The 21,796-nt window shown below is 37.2% G+C and overlaps 3 protein-coding genes across 3 annotated transcripts; 1 reads left to right on the top strand and 2 right to left on the bottom strand.

The window, feature by feature from the left end:
* Positions 1-2: 2 nt before the first annotated feature.
* On the bottom strand, positions 3-8,006 carry LOC119984741 (WD repeat-containing protein 74). Its single transcript, XM_038828828.1, has 12 exons — positions 7,856-8,006; positions 7,608-7,723; positions 6,435-6,464; positions 6,178-6,314; positions 4,785-4,964; positions 4,602-4,665; positions 4,033-4,140; positions 3,725-3,878; positions 2,870-2,959; positions 2,552-2,607; positions 1,443-1,500; positions 3-622 (listed from the first exon to the last, which is right to left on the bottom strand). The coding sequence occupies exons 1-12, from the start codon at positions 7,935-7,937 to the stop codon at positions 426-428; spliced, it is 1,272 nt and encodes a 423-aa protein (XP_038684756.1). The 5' UTR covers positions 7,938-8,006; the 3' UTR covers positions 3-425.
* Positions 8,007-10,961: 2,955 nt separating this feature from the next.
* Positions 10,962-14,546, top strand: LOC119984381 (4-coumarate--CoA ligase-like 9). The gene is made up of 6 exons (XM_038828296.1): positions 10,962-12,124; positions 13,110-13,299; positions 13,482-13,627; positions 13,740-13,807; positions 14,026-14,128; positions 14,357-14,546. Exons 1-6 carry the CDS (start codon positions 11,099-11,101, stop codon positions 14,480-14,482), a joined length of 1,659 nt encoding a protein of 552 aa, XP_038684224.1. The 5' UTR covers positions 10,962-11,098; the 3' UTR covers positions 14,483-14,546.
* A 369-nt stretch (positions 14,547-14,915) lies between these two features.
* LOC119984383 lies at positions 14,916-17,461 on the bottom strand. The gene is made up of 4 exons (XM_038828297.1): positions 16,903-17,461; positions 15,913-16,344; positions 15,425-15,722; positions 14,916-15,322 (listed from the first exon to the last, which is right to left on the bottom strand). The coding sequence occupies exons 1-4, from the start codon at positions 17,332-17,334 to the stop codon at positions 15,180-15,182; spliced, it is 1,305 nt and encodes a 434-aa protein (XP_038684225.1). The 5' UTR covers positions 17,335-17,461; the 3' UTR covers positions 14,916-15,179.
* Positions 17,462-21,796: the final 4,335 nt, after the last annotated feature.

The raw sequence follows: 21,796 nt of genomic DNA, 5'->3' as shown, positions 1-21,796 counted from the left end.
CTGGCTGGCTGCACGAACAGTCGAAAGATATTTTCTCAAAAACCGTTGGTAATGGTATTTTACCAATACAGCACATAAACTCTTTCGAAAGCAACACCACCTACGCAATTTGGTACCACTACAACCTAAATATCAACCAAAAAGACAGAATCTTTTACAAGTAACTTATTTTGCTCACTGGAGACCAAAATTTGATGCCCATACTTGAACGTAGCTCAGCTGTAAATTATCCTCCATTACCCATAATAAATAAATTTCACGCAAACAGAACCCGGGACCCTTCCCGTTCAAGGAGCTGATCAAAGATGCTGTGCAACTGCTCCCTTTGCACCTTCCCAATCGCATATGCAAAATTTCCCTGGTCCTCCACTCCGGTGTCCATCACTATCCTCGTGCCTTTTAATCACGATGTGTCATTAATTGCATCATGCTTTAACCTCTTGCTTTTTTTTCTTCGACTTCTTCACTCCCTCATCTTCTTTAGATTCCTTTACGCTAGTTTCTTTACCTTTCTTTGCCTTCTTTCGCTTGACACGCTGTATCCCAGTCTCATCATTAATTACGATCTCGTTTGTGTCCTGTGCTTCATGTACCAACAAATCTGTGGCAGGGAGGGACTCTTCTGATAAGAGAGATAAGAAAGTCTTAGAAGACAAGCATCTCATTATCGATTAATGTCATGCAAAGAAACTACTGACAAAGTTTGTTACTGGTCCTTGTTTTGGGCAAATTATTACAAACAAAACGAGAAAACAACAAGGTCTCGGGTCTCACAGTAGTATTGGAATCTGAGCATGGCATTATGTAGTATGTACACAATCTTCAATCCCCTTTTAGAGAGGCTGTTTCAACTTTCTGAAATTTGAACTTGTGACCCCTAGGTTGCAATAAAACAATTCTGCGACTGGCGCAAACCAGTCCAATAGCCCTAATATAGGGCAGATACACACAGACATAACCACTCTATTCAAAGAGGTTTCACTCAAAAAGCCATTTGAAATATAGGGTAAATTTTTGCCCCATCTTCTTTAAGGCTTCAATACATGTAGTGAAAACAGAATTTCACAAGTAAATTATGAGCAAAAGGACTTTCATTTCACTTAGACGAACTCATGGTATCAAAAGCCATTATGGAATTGTAACTCGTCTTAAATAATATCCATTGCTTTTTAGATTAGAAGATTCTAGGGATGACACTTAGCAATTGCATGGACTCTCTCGCAATGCAGTAACTTACTCCCAAGGTTCCACGGCTGCAAATCAAATGCTACCAACAACAAGCATACCACTACATGTTACATGGTATGACCCTCTGGCCCCCACCTACCACAACCAACTACATCTAACCAATATGCAAGCACTACATACTTTCTTTACGACAGGAGGAGTAAGCTCCAGCTCTAGAAAAACAAACACAAAAAATTGGGAAGATAAGCACTAACCTTGGTCATCAAAGTTGGAATCGAAAATGACATCCATAAGATGCTGCTTCAAGAAAACCTGCACCAAAAATCATTTTAAGAACTAAAATGATTGAAAATAGTTCACCATCTTTTTCAAAATAGATTTCTATCCCGAATGCAGTAACTATTACAATAGGCGGACCCGATCAGTTTTCAGTATCCCACATAATTGACTTAAAGCACATATCCAGATATCCTCAATGTCAAACATTCTTGGACCTTGGATAATACACAAAAACTAAAATTAAATGAAAATACTCGGAAAATCTCCAATAGCCAAAAGTCAAGTGATGGCATCACAATAGGAAACAAGTGTAGATCCATGGAGCCTTGACAGAGTGATTTCATATCCTTTCAGTAGCATTTAATAAACTTAACAATGTTGTATTACTCAATAGCACAATTCCATGTCAAGCAAAAGTTTCTGGCGATTATGAAGATAATAATGTCATCAACATTTTCTGGCATTTAGTGGCATCAGAAAAGAGATTCATCATCTAGAGGGCTATAGGAGAACGCTTCCAGTGGGGTGGGAAGGGGGCTATTTTAGCAAGAAAACACAAGTGATTTTACTGTTGCTTGGGCTTAAGGCGCACTTTGAGTGCCCAGGGTTTACTTGTGCCTTTAAAACTAGGTCGAGGTTTAACCTTTGGGTCTTTTGACCTTTTATAAGTATTTTTCCCGGGAAAATTAGAAGGCATTAAGCCATTTTATAGCTTGCACAATAGAGTCCCTTTGAGTCTAAAAGTTGTTTCATTTTCTACAGCAAAAACATATCTCGTTTCCTCATCCCCACAAATAGAGTATATCAAAGTGCCAGAACATTACAACTTTACAAGTTTATTTCAATGAACTACTGCATCATTAAATAATGAGACACCCAGATATTCAAAATTAATCACAGAAGACACTTTTTCCAGTACTAATTATCTGACACAGACAAGTTGCAAGCTAATTAGTTTCTCTATTGCAATGATCATTTCTATGTACCAAAAGTAAAACATTTGCCAATACCACAAAATAGTATTATTTGTTATTGGCTATTCTACCATTTAAACAAGTGACCATAAAAGTGAAGTTACACGTACTGCTGAAAGAGGTTGCCGAGTCTTTATATCCCAAAAACGCAAATACCCATCCAAACCTAAAAATAAAAAACATTTGAGAAGGAAAGTTAGTCCAGAAAACAAATCAAACCTAAACAAAAAGAAATCATGTAAAAAAAGTGAAGCCAGCAATTGTAGCTGCGCCTCTATCCTTTGCTAAACAGAAAATTGTTCTTTGTGAAACCAATTGACAAGATAACACCATGACCCAACCCAATTGTTCTACAAATCCTTGGCTCAAGTAATGCAATGCATACATATATTCGAATGCATAAGGAAAAGACTGCAGCGGACACTTACCACAAGAAGCGAGCAAAGGATGCTCTGGGTGCCTGGTTATGGATCTGATGCTCCCAGAACACTTTCCAAGAAAACACCCTAACAATTTCCCTTCAAAAAATAGCTTTACTGTTAATACAATTACATGAATACTCCATCTTCGAATTAATCAAGGAGATCAACAATTGGAATCATGAATATTTGATTGAAAGCAATGTTCTTTTGCTCAATCATTAATTAATAACATATGGAGGCATTTGTTGAAGAGAGAAGGAAAAATGGCAAATCAACAATATATACCACTTTCTTAACTTATAGAATTCTTAAATTAGCAATATTCATTTTCCTATACCCTTTCCCACGCATATTCATGTGGGGAATTGAGGAGGAAGAAGAAGAGGAGCAACAACAACAACAAACGAAAGCCTCTTAACCTTGACTACATATGAAAGTTCGCCCATCCAAAAAAAAAGTACAAACTTTAAGCAAATTATTCCATACCAAATCATGTTAGAAATTTAAGTAAAAAATGAAGGGGTCGTTTACTGTGAAGTTGCAATACTAAAAGTCAAACCAATGACACAAAAGAAATTTAGCATTAAGTGACATAGTTATGGTCAGATCTTGAGCACACGACTTCTAACTACCACTGCAAGATCCAATAAGTGCAGATGTGTAAGTCTTACCCTGTGTTGTGGAGTCCGTTTCTCTAATTTGAACTTAATCATAACTTACAAATTACAATGAAAAACTTTACCACGATGCCAAGGTCCACCCTAGCTGTAAGTTACAGAGTCGTAGAAGACCTACACATCTTTTAAAGGAAACAAATGAAATCAGACTGCATACAAATCCTCAGAACTACAGCTACTATACCTGTGCGTATGTCAGCAGCAGCAAGGTCACCTGATCCATTTCCTATATATATTGTATGGCCATCGAGATCCTGAGAGACTGCTCTAATAGGGGTCTCCCGGAAATCAAACGATATTACAGGCTTCCGCTGAGCAGATATATCATAGAGGCGAACCTGTCATTAAATGAATCCAGGAAATGCTAATGAATTTCATTGAAGAAAATAGAAGAAAATTTCATTGACCCAACATTGTAGATCCCTAACGTAAGCTGTCGTCTCATATACCTTTCAAAACTATCATAAGACAAATAATGATGCAAAAGATTACCTGATGGTTATTGGTTCCAGTAACAAATTTTCGGTGATCATTGTTGTCCAGGAATGCTGTAGATGTGAACCAAGTAGGCGTGAAAATACCCAGGCTGTTTTTGGGAGGCTAGACACAATAGAAAAGTTGAATAAATTAGATGCTAGACAACTAGGAAAGAAGTCATAGATTATCGTTGTTTTTATCCATTGAAGATGCAACTTCTAATTATGTTTTTCTAAAACAGTACAAATTTCAGCAAGTTCCTTGTAGTGGTTGATACTACTGTTCAGATTGCAAGATAAATCGGGTAAATGACTGAAATGGTAAAGCACCACATGATCCACCCCACTAGAAGGCAGCCCTCAACCCTACAGAAGCACCTATGAAGCACACTCAATCCTACAGAAGCACCGATGAAGCACACTAATCAACCCTACAAAAGCACACTCATCACTGCAATACAGTCTCATAATTCCGCGATTCATACGACCTAAACTCTAAGGTCCAAAAAAGAAACACCCTGACTTAGAGGGACCAAAGGTATATATCTAAGCCAAATTGACATTAAGCAGAATGAAAAGGCTTACAGGTTTAGCACTCCAGATCTTACTACATGTGCCAAGATCCCACAAGTTAACTTCAACACCTTTCCTGAGTCAAAGAAAAAAAACACACGGTTAGCCTTACTCATCCCAGTAAGACTCAACATCAGTGACTAAATGAATATTCAGAGAGCATTTGTAGCAAGCTCTATAAAGCAAAGCACTCACCCTCCAAATAAGGAATAATTTTCAGTTCCATCAACTTCACAACACAATATGTTACCAGAAGCACATACATTCCATGTTCTTGATGAACCAGAAGAGGCAGAATCTGCAGATGAATTGGCAACTTCAATGGACCTCATAGTAGCGTTCCCTTTTGTTGTACATGTAAGCAAAGTGCAAGTCCTAATAATTACAGATCAACAATAGACCAGTATATGTAAGTGCATAAGGAAACATCAGGCAGCGACCATAGTCAACAATGGCAAGATAATGTAAAGACCACAGACAAATGTAAACAAATTTGAAGGCAACTCCAATAAATTATAAAAATTACCACCTAATTGAGAGAAAAAAAAAAGAGCGAAGTATGTGTCAACATGTTGCCTCACCATAAACATAAGAAAAACACGAAAGCTTAACATCACATTGCAAACAATGCGCCCAATGATTCCAGAAAACATCAACATCAAAAATATCAATGAAAATTCACTTCATGGCACGTGTAAAGTAGAGAGATTATGAAAATAGAAATCCAAGTTATCCAACTGATACTTATATTTATGGATAGTCTCAACATTTTTCTTAGCATACCTATGCGCATGTTTAAATGTATAACTATAAATTACACTTGAGTAAAAATGTCCAGTGATAGGAGATGCCATTTAAACAAAGCAGTTTCCAAAATTTCTCTTGGAGCACATGGACTTCAAGAGCTAAAGTAAGAAAACAATATTCAACTAACCTTTTAGTTCAGGAAATTATAGCTTGTGATGGACATTATGGTAATTAGCTTTCACATCCAAAGATATTAACATTAGCATCATTTACGAAAATTGATGATGACCAACTTGGCCTATTTTCACAATGCCATACGATCTTACATTAGAGTTTAAATATTTGCTTTTCAAATTTGCAACAGACCGCAAGCTACAAGATTTTTCTCAAGTATAAATAATCAGCACACGGCAGACCATTACTGGCTGTCTGCCAATATGTAAGCAAAAACATCTTGTAGTTGATATGAATGTGTTTTAAAATATCTATTTTTTGAGCAAAAATCCTTCTCAACTTGTTTGAAGGGAAAAAAAATTAAACCATTATCATTACTTCACAATCTAGCTCATCATTGTCACAAAAGTCACGAAAAACAAAGGACGTACACCAATGTCAAAACTTCTGAGACTATAGGATTAGCCCAAATTGAAAATCATCGTTCTGATAGGTAAAATCAAAGTTTCCAAGCCTGATTATTAAGAGTTAAATACTAATTATTCAACTTGGCTCCAAAATTTAGCAAAGATAGGTATGTTGTGCAGAGAATTATTGTCATAGACATAGTAGAAAAAAGTCCCATGTTAATCAATCATAAATTAATTGTAGCATTAAGGTATCTTACCTAGATGCGCAGCCAAGTCTTGGTTTCCTGAATAAATGCAAACCAACGGTGGCATCATTTTCAGGATGAACACCAGCATCACTGACATCTAAAATTGAAACACAGAGGTCCCCATTAAGCGGGTTGAGTACCTCAATCTGCAACATGTATGGCAGAAAGAGATTATAAGATATAAGGCAGATAAATATTCAAATACACTTGAGCAAGGACATAAGTAGCAAGAACATTTCTCCATATTCACAGCAAAAGTAACTCACCGCACCATTTCTCCTTGCAACAGCTAATAACTGCAACCCGGGAAAGAAAACGATTAGAAAAGCTATAACTCAGTTGGATGGTTACCAAAATAGTACCCAACAGCCTCATGGCGAATTGTTTATTCCACAATGATATAATTGGAAAATCAAAATGTTACCAAATTAAATTCAAGGCATTGCTTTCCCAAACCTTAGCATCGAGTCATACATAGCAAGTTGATTGGCTAAAGAAACTAAACAGCAGCAAAAACTAAAATGAACAGAAATGCGGTGACTACTGCAATTAAAAGTAATATTGTTCTTAGGAGAAGAGCGTCAAGGGCCAGGGAGGAGGTTGATGTCTTAGCTTTGTGAGAGAGTTCAACAAAGATAAAGAGTAGAAAACTGGATTCCTTACCCCGTAAGTTTGAAAATTCAGGGGGTAAAGGAAAACATCCAAACAAGGAATGTAAATACCATCCCCTTCCTTCACTTCGAACCCCAAACATACTATAAAAAAAACTTGTATTCCACCTAGCAAGCAGTTGACTCGCAATCTTTTTGTCAATAATTTCTTTGATCAGATTTTCAATGCACGATTCCTGTGGGTAATTCCTACCTCAGGACTGCCTAGTTTTGTCTCGGACATATTGGAAGAAACCCAGTCTCTAAGCTATTCAAGCATTTAAGATGAACCTCCAAATCCAAACAACGCAAAATTTCACTAACTTAAACTGCATATCAGTTCAAGACCTCAAGTTAAAAAGAGACGAAGACTTAGTATCAGTAGATGCAATAGTTATAATCTGAATCTCAAGTTATTACAATAAACTCAATTGCAGTTAATGTTGCTGAAAAAAGATAACACAAGAAACTCAGATGGCTTCAAGAGGCACAGTAGATTGTATAGCATTAGAACATCCTAATAAATCAAAACAACAATTCGTAATTGCAATCCAAAGGACTTGTGCAGGCACCACTAAAACACATTATAGCATCCTTGGTCTCAATCATCCCAATGAGCAACTCTCAACGAAAGAGAGCACATCCAAAAACAGAAGCAACCAATAATTCATACCAGCCTATAAAAAAAACCATAACTCATACAACAACAATCTTAACATGCAACATCCAACAAATAATAACAATTTTTACTACAAAATTACGCTGGTGAGGGGGGAAAGAAACGCATACGGGGTCTGATTGGCTGTTATTCATGGAAGCTGCAAGCACACATTTGGAGGAGTCCGGCTCGCCCCATCGCTCAACAACCTTGGGCACCCCTCCTTGCTTCGTACGAGCTTCAACAACTATAAACAACTCGGAAACGTGAGGAACGTTAAAAATCGTGAGTTTCTTTTTTTCAATTTGAAAAACAATCCGGAGTATTCGGTCAGTAGAATTAATTGATAGAGAAGTGAGAATCTGTTCTTAGTAGTCACCTTTCACAAGACCGAGCACATCGAAAGTTAGGGCTCGAAGCGGAGGGCAACCAGGGAGGTCCACGGTGGTCGTGCGAGGCATCTTTCTCAAAGGATTTTTCTCGCAATCAACTCCTGAACAGCAGAGATATAAACCCTAAACCGTACGTCAGCGTGTTCAAGTGTTTATTACCGTTTTATTTGCTACATTTACCTTTATGCCCTTTGCTTCCCCTAGTGGCGGAAGCCCATGGGTCTAATAACAATGGTATTGGCGGCCCAATAAAGAGGTCTAGAGTTTGGTACTTTGGTTAGTCTTTACTTCTGGCAGTGTGGGTTTCACCGGGTTCGAAATCTTCTAAGGTTTATGGGCCGCCCAACGGGCTTGCCCAAGAAATAACCTAATGGGCTGGACAAATCCAATTGACTTGTTTAGACGGAAAATTTTTCCATTTCTTAATACAAACTAGGGGTCATGCCCGTGCTTCGTGCGGTATGTAATTTTACTTTTTAATTATATTGCAGCATGAATGTAGTGTTCGTTTTCAATCTCCGTCTATAAATTTGAACAAATTTAGGTTTGTGGATGGAAGCGGCATGTAATTTTTCTTTTTAATTATATCGCGGCATAAATGTGTAAGGAAATTGAAAACCTGTCAAATGTGTGGTTGTTTAGCCGTTTGATTATCTCATCTTTATTTTGAAAATGAAACTTGCAATGCTCAATGGGAGCACCATCATACCCCGATAGCTCTTTGAAGGAATAAATGGGTTAAAAATTTATTGATACGTCTCCCGATACAAGCTTGTATGCATTATCACTACCAACGACCTTGAAATTTTTAATCACATAGATATGTCCCTCGTCGATTTTATTGCGAAACATTTCGACCTGACGCTTATGAATTTTTTCTTTGATTTGTGTTCCCTACATAATTGAAGTTGTAAATTAATGCATCAAAAAAAAAAGACACAAACAACAATATGTTAGACAATCAATAAGTGTTCTATGTTTAATAAAATAAACAATAGCAATACCAAAAGATGTGGTATGAATTTGACGACAAAATAGAATAGTCTAACATGCGAGATACAAGCTACCTTTCAAGTCATCGGAGAGTAAGATACACGAAGTAAAAAGATAGAGACCATTAACAACATAAAAAGCTCAATTCAGACCCATCACAATAAGGAAAATCAGGAGCAATCATTTAATAAACAGTTTATGGGAAACTAATTCCATAAAGTGAAACAATATCTACTGGAACTTCTTGTTGACACAAGTGGAGCAAATGTGCTGGATTATCAGCCATAATGATATGTTTTATGAGAAAGAATAAGTAAGTGTTTTAAAAGTTGAAAAGAACACAAAAATTTGCTAATTTATATAGGATAAACAATCATCACAATTAATAAATATTTTGTATTAAACATCATAAATTGAAACAAATAGAAATAACCAACCTTTGAGAATTTAATGGGAGACCTTTCTTGCATTTCTTCCTAGTTGCACTACTTTTGAGAATTTAACAGTTACAAATGGAGTTGGTCTATCAAACATGGAAGAAATGAATCAAATAGCCAAAAACATGGAAGACATTAAATAAAACATATTTTATGTTTTGATAAACGTATTTTATGAAAATATGGAAGACATGAGTGAGAATATGTATGGAATAATGGCCCAATTAATAGATTTAATTATATAGTAATCGTTTAGCAATTAAGTGTGATAAGAAAAATAAAATCAACATTAATGAAATGAGTGAGGTTGTGTATGGAATAATGGCCCAATTAATGGATTAAATTATATGGTAACCGTTTAGTAATTAAGTGTGAAAGGAAAACAAAATCACTTTAATGACACAAATCAATTGATAAATTGAAATAGGAAAGAAATTGTTAAATTTGAATCATTCTTTAATGGTTATGCTTGATTTAATTTGTTCTGATTAAATCAATAATTAATATATGTTATTTGTGTGTTTGTGTATAACTTGAATAAATATAAATTAATCCACTTGGCAATCATAGAGTTTTCCTAAAAGCTGATGTGGCTGCACCAAAATCATTCTCTTATTCAGTAATCATACTATGTATATGAAATGAGTGAGGTTGTGTATGGAATAATGACCCAATTAATGGATTAAATTATATGGTAACCGTTTAGTAATTGAGTGTGACAGGAAAACAAAATCACTTTAATGACACAAATCAATTGATAAATTGAAGTAGGAAAGAAATTGTTAAATTAGAATCATTCTTTAATGGTTATGCTTGATTTAATTTGTTCTAATTAAATCAATAATCCACTTGGCAATCATAGAGTTTTCCTAAAAGTTGATGTGGCTGCACCAAAATCATTCTCTTATTCAGTAATCATACTATGTGTATAATATGATATGATATGATTAGCCTTAAAACAGAAAAATAACCCCGCCTTGTCTTTTACACGTTCGATTGGTGTAGGCTACTATTATAAAAAATAAAAAAAAATAGCTCCTCATTTTTTTATTTGTTAATATCAATAATTTTAATTTTTTCAAAAATAATAATGATAAATATCAATGATTTTGAATTAAGATTGTATTTTTTGAATAAAAAATCGAATTAATTAAAAAATGCATGAGAAACCTAAATGGTGCAAAGTTATAACATGATATATTTTTTAAAAAATATATTGAATACATGATTCAAAGATCAAAATCTTACATTATTTCTATTTATTTATTTTTTTTAAAACATTTTCTACACCTTCATTACTTGACAGATTTATATATGATTTTTTCCAGATATTATACATGGTAAGATATAAAAATAAAAATTGAATACTTACTCTCAATTGGTAAAAATAGATATAATCAAATCAATTACTTGCTACATTCTTAAAAAAAAAAGAGGAAAAAAATTGCTTTCCATATTCGTCATTCGTTGAAATAAATTTCGGGCAATTTCATAATGAGAAATTCAGACTATCTTAAAAAATGAAAAAAAAAATAAAAGGTCTTATTTAGGATTACATTTTTAGAACCACACCACCTCACAGTAACGTTGAAACTTCAATGGCCGGAAAATAGACAGATATTTAAATCGTTCATGTAAGAAAACAGCAGATAACGACGAACAGTAGACAACCAGAAGGTCCAGAAAGACGACAACAGCTGTCTATAGACCATCTAATCCTTGTCTCTGTTTCTTCTCTAAACTCATTTCGCCACCGCAGAGAACAAAGCGATTTCGGCTTCTGTTGCGGTTCCTTGTCAAATGGCTAAAACAGAGTCAACAAATCCGATCGATCCAGACAGTGGTTACTGTTCAAAGACAAAGACATACTACAGCCTTAGAACTTCAGCCCCTCTGCCCCCTCTCGATCGGCCTCTCTCGATCGCTGATTATGCCTTCTCTCTCCTCCGCGACTCCGCCGTCGACGTAGAAACGAGGTCGTCTTTGGTTAACGCCGCTACTGGACAGAGCCTCACGTTCTCTCGGTTCATTCGGCAAACGCGGTCTCTTGCTCAATCACTTGGAAGATTATACTCTCTGTCTAGAAACGACGTCGCTTTTATCCTCGCTCCTCCTTCTATTCATGTTCCGGTTCTTTACTTGGCTCTCTTCTCTCTCGGCGTCATAATCTCTCCCGCCAATCCAGTCAGTTCCAAATCCGAGTTGACTCACCAACTCCAACTCAGTAAACCCGTCATCGCATTCGCCACCTCCCAAACAGCCCAAAAACTCCCTTCGCTCCCTCGTGGCACCGTCCTCCTCGACTCGCCCGAGTTCCTCTCCCTCTTAACTCGTTCGAGCGGAAATGATTTTCAACCAATCGATGTGAATCAGTCCGACACGGCCGCAATTCTCTTCTCGTCCGGGACCACCGGTCGAGTCAAGGCCGTAGAGTTGACTCACCGCAACTTAATCGCATCTGCGAGGGGTGACCAATCAGTGGCTGATTCGGACCAGGCAGAACCGGATCCAGATCACGTGTCATTGTTTACGCTGCCTTTGTTTCACGTGTTCGGGCTGGCAATGATGTTGAAGTCGGTTGCAACAGGCACTACGCTGGTGCTGATGGAACGATTCGATTTCGAGACGATGTTGAGGGCTATTGAGAGGTACCGTGTGACATTCATCCCAGTGTCGCCGCCGCTGATAGTGGCGATGGTGAAATCGGAGCTGACTAAGAAGTACGATCTCAGCTCGCTCCAGTTGCTCGGGTCGGGTGGTGCCCCGCTTGGAAAGGACGTGATCGAGAAATTCAAAGAGAAATTCCCACACGTTGAAATCGTGCAGGTAAGAAGGGGATTTCATTTCTAAATTTTTCTTGAATGAATAATCAAATAAAAACATTTTTCTATTTTTGTTGCTTGAAATTTGGGATTCATTTTAAAATTGTTCTCTTCTTGAATACTTTTTTCACTGAAATTTACTAATGGAGCCATGGAGGTCTATAGAAGAGTTTCATAAAAGTAGTAAAAGAGATTTTCCTAGGTAAAAGATAAAGTCTCTGCAATTGGGATCTCATTAATCTCGGTAGTTGCTGAGTTGTATGAATGAAAATTAAAATACATGTGATGGACTCCACATACATGTCCATACACTTCAATAATACCAGTTGTTAGGACGTCTAGAACCATTGTTTTTTCTGTCTCGATTCTGTTGTCGTGTTTCTTAAATGGTATATGAGAAAGTACGGAACATTTGAGACATTCGAGTATTTCTGAGAACAAAAGCAAAAGTTGGTGCATGTACATACTTCATGATATCCATAAAATTAAATATGTACATATATGCTCTTTGTTTAGGGCCACACACCAACGAAAATGTTAACGACTCACCCTGATCCCTGTAAAAGGATCTTCTAAAATACGGGGCACGGGTCCCGGGGTTTATTTCGCCGGGATAGATCCAACGGATCTGCGTAGAAGAGGTTACATGATAATATTAAAATGAAATAAGTACATACTTCATGATCTTATTGGGTCCCCCTAGTTTGGGTGACGACAAGATTTGAGTGGATTTTTTTTTCCTTACTATACTTTTATGCTGGATCCATGTGATATGTTAATTATGTTGCCTGGTTGACAAAGCATGCACTAATCCAACCTAAAGTGGCTTAACTTTATGTGACAGACTTTATCAGCAAGCAAATTTGAGTTCTTGATAATTGGTGGAAGAAACTAATTTATCACATGATTGAATATTTGATCAAACATTTTAGCAATATATCTATTAAAAAAAAAAAGACATTTTAGTGATATTGTCATTGTTTCTACAGGGGTATGGTTTAACTGAGAGCACAGCTGGGGCATCAAGGATGCTTGGGCCAGACGAAGCTGCGCGTCATGGTTCTGTTGGCCGCCTATCGGAAAATATTGAAGCCAAGATAGTTGATCCTGCAACTGGAGAGGCCTTACCCCCTGGTCATAGAGGAGAGCTGTGGATTCGAGGCCCTACAATCATGAAAGGTAATCAGCTTGTTAACTTCTTGTTTGTGTGAGTGAAAACATTCTGTGCTACTGGAATGGAGCGTCCCGCTGGACGGCATTATTATCTAAACTCATAAGAGTTGAACCTTTATTTGAACCTTTACTTACTTACCAGTAAGTGTTTTCCTTTTTTTACGAGTTCAATGATGATCCTGGTGCAGGTTACATAGGAGATGACAAAGCCACCGCTGGTACCTTGGATTCAGAGGGATGGTTAAAGACCGGTGATCTTTGTTATTTTGACTCCGAGGGGTTCCTTTACATAGTGGATAGGTTAAAGGAGTTGATAAAGTACAAGGCATATCAGGTTCTTGAACCCTTATCTTTGCTTATTAGGTTTATAACTTTATATGGTCATATGGTGCAATTTCCCATAATTTGAATTTCTTTTGCCTCATTACATCCGGAACCATTCGCAGGTTCCCCCAGCTGAGTTGGAACATGTACTCCAATCACATCCTGAAATCACCGATGTAGCTGTGGTTCCGTATGTATCTTTGGCCATCTTCTCTATGTGTTTTTTTTTTTATTTTATAAAATGGTGAATATCTTCCTTATGTTTAGAAAGCATCTTCCTGTGAACTTCATTTTCCTTTGCCAAACTTCATTTTCTCACAAGTCAATTTTGCCATTTTGGCGGTATTATTTATTTTCCTTCATTGATTTCTGCTGGTGCATCTTGCTAAGCATACTTTCCTGATGCAGGTTCCCTGATGAAGATGCAGGGGAAATTCCCATGGCCTTTGTGGTGAGGAAACCTGGGAGCAATCTCACTGAGGCTCAAGTCATAGATTTTGTTGCAAAACTGGTAATCCTCAGAACACTTACCAAAGTTCCAAAACAGTTGGATATTTTTCTGTCACAAGATTTCTAATGGAGCTTCATCTCTGTTGTGCAAACCATCAGTCATTCCTGCATAATTTTGTTGGCTTCATGGTTTTCTGTTATTTTTTGGCTCATTTTATCGCTGGTTGTAAGTCCAGCTTTTGTGCTTTCCGGGCCTTCTTAAGCTATGATGGTTAATTTATTCTTGCAGGTTGCGCCATACAAGAAAGTACGCCGTGTAGCTTTTGTTAATTCAATTCCAAAATCTGCAGCAGGAAAGATTTTGCGGAGGGAGCTTGTCAATCTTGCTCTCTCCGCGGGTTCGGCAAAATTGTGATCCAAATCCTTCAACATCACCCGCTATTGGCAAGTTAATAAGCTGCTCTTGAGCAATTTATAAGTATCTTTGGGGTTGAGCATGCTGTACATACATAAACATTCTTCAAACATCATTATCGTAAATTTTGGGGAATTCATAAAAATTCATGAATGGTTATATTGTTTTCAAATTTATGGAGTTATTTGATGAATGAAAAAAGTTTCAGCAGACTGTAATGGGCGAGGAACGGGAATAAAAATGTGACCAGATCAAGGTATATAGAAGACCTGGCAAGCTCGCAAAAGCTCAAGAGTTTGCTCCATCAATGCAGCTGCCTGAAGAATGACTGGCGGGTGATGCTAAGGTTAGGAGTTCGAATTCAATCCTTGGGACCATCATGCACTTGAAAACCGATATAATTATTGGTGTCGTTGTATCCCACACTGGTAGATTAACAGCTCCAAATCATAATCAGATTACAAACAAATAAGATAAAAAGGTACATACTGTGATCCTTTCTTTATACTGGGGGGAACAAACTCAACGACATCGGTACACTCAGAATCCAAGAAGCCAATCCATGAACAAACAGTGTGTTAAAGTATGAAATGAAGCAAGCAAAATAACCAACAATAGCACTCTGACTAGTATGCTTGACCATTCTTCTTCCTTTCTAAAAATCAGGCATCAGGGAAGCCAAAGGTATCATGAAATGTCACTTGATGGTGATGGTTATGGTCTTTCCAAGAACAAAAAGAACCAGAGACATCTGAACAAAGAAGACCGTGTTGATGAGTGCCCGATCCATTACCCACCCAAAAACCGTGAAACCACCGGGGTTGGACTGTATATATGATACTGCAGGCCAAAGAAACGTTTGGGTAAATGCTGCTAGACACACAAGTTTGCAAGAAAAAAGAAGCCAACAATTTTGCAGAGATGTCTATCCAATTTACATACCAAAAGCTTGCCTCTTCTGGTAAAGAGACATATAAGACGCTAACTGGGTGTCTGTGGGCATTGGAACATAATCAACTGCCTCCAAGTCACTTTCTGCATACATTATGGGTAATGAAGGATCAGGATCCAAGTTCCCAGAACTATTAGTTAGTCCCACCTGAGAAGTATCATTCGCATTGCATGTTACGATAGCATTCCATTTGGTAACAATTGCTGCTATAGCTTGAGCTCGACTCGTGATCTTTGCTGCTGCATGCAGGCATATTATTATCCCAACAAGCTCAGTCAGAGAGGAGACCTGCCAATCATTAAAGCCGTGTAAGAACGAAGATCGATAGAGTTTACAAGCACCATACAAACAAAAGCAAATAATCTCGATAATGTAGACCATAGGAATAAAGAGTTCTTGAATAGTTTGTACAATATACTGTAATTCGCAAAAAGGCAGCGTTCCAGACTGCAATTAAATGACATCATTCTGTACTCACAGCAAAATCAACAGCATTGACAAAAGTGATGATACGGCGGTTTCCTGTGGTTTCCACTAGAGCCATAAACTGGCTGGCTGTGACAAGCAAGAGCCCTAGAACGAGATATATTCGAAACCTGTGGCTTATCTTCGATAGATAATGTGTCAAATGGATGTGCTCCTCAATGTACACCGAAACATCCAAGTCCCTTTCCAAGAGATTCCCATAACTTTGAAAGTGTATCACTTGCAAATTGCATACCAGATTGAACAGAGCACAGCCAGACAAAAATACTGTGGTTGAATAAGCCCATGATGCAATAAGACCAATTGGCACAGTCACCGCTTGCCACCGCAAATCAGGGTGCGTTAGTAGGGTACAAGCTACTTCACGGATGACCTTCACCAGGAAGCATGGCAATACCCACATTGCCAATAAGCGGAAGAAACCCTGAACAAATAGAATCCCAGATGATTTAATCCAACACTCAAAACACATTTAGGGAAAAAAATTTACCCAGCAATGATTTAAGCGAAGTATTCAAATTTAAGAATTCGCTGCTTATGTATGAGGTGAAAATTTTCACTTGCTCTGTGTGATTTGAGTTTGGAGCGTGAAAGCAATCTCATCTCCTTCAGATTAAACAACCAACTCCATATCCCAAATTTTCACTCAAATGTAAACTGATAAGAAATAGACCTCTCTCATAGGTCTCAACTGTATGATCAACAAATCTCCCTCAAATTCCAAGCAAAAACATGCTTTCCTTTTGATTTCCCTTCAATGCATATTTTTCCTCCACCGAATGTGTTTTCAAGATAAAACATCCCAGCAATCACACATTCTCCAATCAAGAAAAAACAAATTCCGGACACATTTGAAAAACCCACTAAAATAATCACAAAAAAAAAAAATAGTAACAAAGTTGAGAATCAGCTATCATAATGAAAATCAACCCACAAAAAATTACTTGGCAAAAAGAAAAATGGGTTTAATGATGTTACTCACATGAATATTATTTGCGTATTCTTCTCGGAACTGCGCCATGTGACCATGACAGCGGTCCACAAACAGGAACCTCCGGACACCATACTTGCGCAGATTGTGCGAAATGCAGATAAGAGAAACTGCAGCAGCTAAACACTGAAACGCCAAGATCTCAAGCTCAAATCTCTTGATCTCGTACTTTTCACAGTTGGAACAGTAAGCGAAGTGGATTATGAAGACAGGTACAGCAACACCCATAACCAAAAATAAAATCCATGAGAGAGAGAAGCTCAAACATGAGTCCTGGCAGAAGCCAAAAAGCCTGAGAAAGGTCTCTAATCGATTGAGACATTTAGACAAGTGCGGGTCCTTTTCGTCCACTGGGACTGGTTCTATGAGGGGGATTTGTCTTGTGGAGTTGTTGGTCTCTGTTTGCTGGTGAGAAACTGACATTGAAAGATACGGCAAATCTGAAGTAGGGTTTTGTACAAATTTAGAGTGGAGACAGACGGACAATGGGATCTTAAGCTGTGGAAAATAGAAAGGAAGAAAACAGCCAGATTTGGATAAAAAAATAAATAAATGGACCTTCAGAAGAGAATCTCTGTGGAAAAAAGATATGGGGACTCGCAACACACTTTTTAAAGATATTTCGGTTGCTTTCCACATCATCGGGATCCTATCTGCGCCCGTTGATCCCATCCACGATCGTTGATATCTCAATTATTTCAAATATTTAGTCGCACGAACAAAATTTTACGTGGATCATATGAGATCTATGCAATTCACGGATTCGCTTTGAATAATGTATGTCCAACTCAGTAGACTAAAATACCAAACTAATGAAATTTGTATCATTTTTGAAGATTTTCATGGCCCATAAAATTAAAAAGTACATCAATTTTGTTTAGAAAAACACTTTTCCCCCCAATTTCTTATACTTTTAAACTCCATTCAGCTACCCGTTGATGTTTAGTGATCCTTGTTTATGATGATGGATATCTAAACGTGCCGTATTTGTTGATATTTAGAGGTCTTAAACATATGTGTTTATGGTCAACAAATATTCCAATGTGTCACGTGGATTAGAAGTTGGAAGACTCTAAATTTTAAGGACCGTAAAAAAATTCGCAGAAAGATCGATTGGTTATTTTTTTTAAAAATCACAAAGAAGATATTGATAGTAAGTCGAAATAACCATCAATAATTGATAGATTAGTTGGTTATTTTCATATGAAAAAATTGACTATAACTGACCATTTGCATCCCACTAAATTTACTCTCTTTTTTTTCGAAACAAGGACTTGGGAAGGGGGTAGGGTTCGAACCCACGACTTAATAGGTGGATGATCCCTTATAAGCAATGTGATTGTTGTTCAACCAACGGCTCACTTTCACTAAATTTACTCTTTTGTTCAACATGAGGCCCGTAATTGTCATTTAAACCAACCCTTTCATTGCATTACATTACAAGTTGCAACGAGGCTCGACATTTGAATCAGTATATAAAAGAAAAAAAGTCTAACAAGCTATAACCCGCTACGCAGAAAAAACAAAAAAAGTCACAAAAGCTATCCCGCCAAGGAGAAGACTGACAAGTAGCTTGCTAGACTGTGAAGTTTAGAGCATCTTCAATGCTGTATGTGTTTCAAACACTCCATTTTATCTTGTTATTTATGCACCACCCAATTATCAAGAATTTCTCTATAATGGTACAATGTGTCAAGCACTCCATCTCCCTCCCACTTTCACCCAATTCAGCAATGTTACTAACCAGTGACCACAACGCAACGTAGCAAATCAAATAACAATGGATACCACTATTCCAGTAGTTAGACCTTTCTTTGATATAGATTCTCCAGTCCTAATTTTTGCGATACATAAACAAATGGAAAGAGTATTCAAGGAATGAAAACATCATCTCCGATCGATGGGATACAAATTCCCCGATCAAAGACCTTTCCTTGTGTTTTTTTGACTTAGTCGAAGGTGGGGAATTGCCCGCACTTTTGTTATTTTACTTAGGTTTAAGCCTGACGAGAATAATATTCTACGATTAGCAATTCATTTATTTTTAAACCGATCGATTTACTATCGATTATTTGATTAACCAATCCTTTATATTGGATTGGGTGAAGAGTCAAATGTTTTGGCACTTCCTCATGGGGGAATGAATCAAGATAATTTTGAATCAGAGCTCTAGATTTTTGTTCATCCTTTGCTGTAATAATATCGCGCGGTTTGCAGCGATAACTTGGTATATCCACTATACGACCATTAACTAAAATATGTCTATGGTTAACTAATTGGCGGGCTTGCGGAACGGTCGAAGCCATACCCAATCGAAAAAGGATGTTATCCAAACGCATTTCAAGTAATTGTAGTAAAATCTCAACAACTACGAATTGGATCAGTTTCTCCTCAACAAATAAGTGCTTGGGCCAATAAAATCCTACCTAACGGAGAGCTTGTTGGAGAGGTGACAAAACCCTATACTTTTCATTACAAGACCAATAAACCTGAAAAAGAGGGATTATTCTGTGAAAGGATTTTTGGTCCTATAAAAAGTGGAATTTGTGCTTGTGGAAATTATCGAGGAATCGGAGATGAAAAAGAAGACCTAAATTTTTGTGAACAATGCGGAGTCGAATTTGTTAATTCTCGGATACGCAGATATCAAATGGGCTACATCAAATTGGCATGCCCAGTAACCCATGTGTGGTATTTGAAACGTCTTCCTAGTTTTATCGCCAATCTTTTAGATAAATCTATTAAAGAATTGGAGGTGTGATTTGATCTATTTTGTTATCTCTGTTGTGCGTCAACTTACAAATGTCAAGTTTTGAATGGTGTTTTATACGGGTCTAAATAGTGCTCTTAAGTACACCATGTATCAAAAGTGATTTTTCTTCCATTGTAATCATTTAACACTTGAAATTATTGTTTCAATTGTTTGATAATTGTAAGTTCAAACATCATTTGAGATGCTCTAATTAGTGACCAAAGAAAATGTATGTCTTATCGCCAGTCCAATACTTCATTCTCAAGGTGTCTCTTCATGCCGGACAAAAAAAAACGTGTCTCTTCATCTCCAGAATCCCTAGAAGATTCAATGTCAGAGGCCCACCAAAAATATCTTTTTATGCACTTGAAGAAAATCTTCTTCAGAAGTGTTGAAGCAGCCTCCACCTTGTGATTGGACACGATATCCAAGAATACCCTCATCAGAGGCAACATCAATAAATCTGTGAGAGCCAAACTCAAAATGGACAATATCTTAAATAGAACTCATTCATGAAGATTGATCAAGGACAACGAATTTTCAAGATTCAACGTTTGGATTTAGAAAAATCCTTGCACCACAATAATAAAATCGCAACCCCTAAGCGTCGCAAATCCAAAACCCTAGCCCCTAACATTATTCTCTCTTTCTCAATCTCCATGAACCCTAATAAAAATTAGAAGCTTAGAGATATGGAAACCAAGCAAGATCAATTACGAAAAATATCAACACAGTCTGCTCGTGCCAAAAAGGCCCATTAATAATGTGGGTTTGGACCGTCTAAATTGTCAGTTTATAAAGGGAAGATTTAATTGTACCCTGATTTTTACTAAAGACACTCCATATTAATAGCAAGTCAATTTTTTTAAAAATTGTTAGTCTCCTTTGTCATGAGCTTCGAAGGCTTGGAATAATAGGGATGTTTTAAGCCTGAGCCTCGAGTCAAAGCGAAATCAAAGTAAATGGAGGTATTCTTAATAAAATGCGAGGTGTCATTAAAGTTCTCCATGAAAAGTCGAAGCCAATAAAGCATTAAAATAGTTGGCCCCCTGTTTAATAGCCATATGCACCGAACGAATGTGAAGCCCACCATGCACCGACAAACTACTGACAAACCGCATCCCGAGGAAGGCACAGAATTCATGGATCTCATCTTCTCCGATCCACGGCGTCGTATTTGAGCTCTTTTACGCACTTAAAGCCAATGGCATCATTTTATTTGGTTTTGAATAAAAATTTTTTTTATATCTTCTTTATATTTACAAAAACAATAATTGGATAAATATATCATATCTATAATTCTAAAGCAAATGAATAAACAAAAAAATAAAAAAAATCCAATAACAATGACTAGAAATGTCTATTCTACAGTTTAGGGTTTTTTTCAAATGTGTTCTCAAAATATTCTTAACAGCAGTTTTAGCTGTGGCTAAAAGTTTCATTACAACTGTGATCAATTCATGAACCCCAAGAGTAGGTCGGGCTGTCTAGATTCTAGAAGAGAGTTTTTTTTACCAATATAACATTTTTGGTATAAATATGTACCTATATAACACTCTCATAATTTTTTTTTATCAATATAACACTCTACATCGTTCCAAATGACGTGATTAGTACATTTCTTTTACGATCACGCCAACACGAATGGCATGTGACTAGTGCGATAACATCAGTCACGCCGTTTGAAATGACGCAAATCAACAAATAGATAGAGTCATTCCAATTAAAATGGCGTGACCACTTCCATTCAATCTAGCCTTGACCTTGAACCTCAGTATCATTCTTCTGGGTTTGTCTAGGAAGCTGGAGAAGCTCATTCTCAGATTTGGGGCTTTTTTAGGATGAACTCGAAATGGGTACTGCTGGGTTGAAAATAATCTGGTGATATGGGGTTTTTTTTTGGATAAACTTGAAACTGATTCACAGATCGAAGAAGAGCCACACAAGAACCACCCCTACGGCGGAGGAGATTGTCACTGACAATGGTGGGTGTTGTCCTCCTCTTTGCTGAGTTGATCTACTGCATGTGTCCTCTCTGCTGTATTTGACCTCATAGACACAAATCTTGCTCAAATTGCTTGCTGTGGGGTTGATATTGGCTAGGAAGGGGAACCACTCATGGCCTATAGAGTG

The sequence above is a fragment of the Tripterygium wilfordii genome, chromosome 18 (genome assembly GCF_013401445.1).
Source record: "Tripterygium wilfordii isolate XIE 37 chromosome 18, ASM1340144v1, whole genome shotgun sequence".
Lineage (NCBI taxonomy): Eukaryota > Viridiplantae > Streptophyta > Magnoliopsida > Celastrales > Celastraceae > Tripterygium > Tripterygium wilfordii.
The sequence above is the reverse complement of the archived record's forward strand: the minus strand, read 5'-3'. Positions and strand labels throughout refer to the sequence as shown.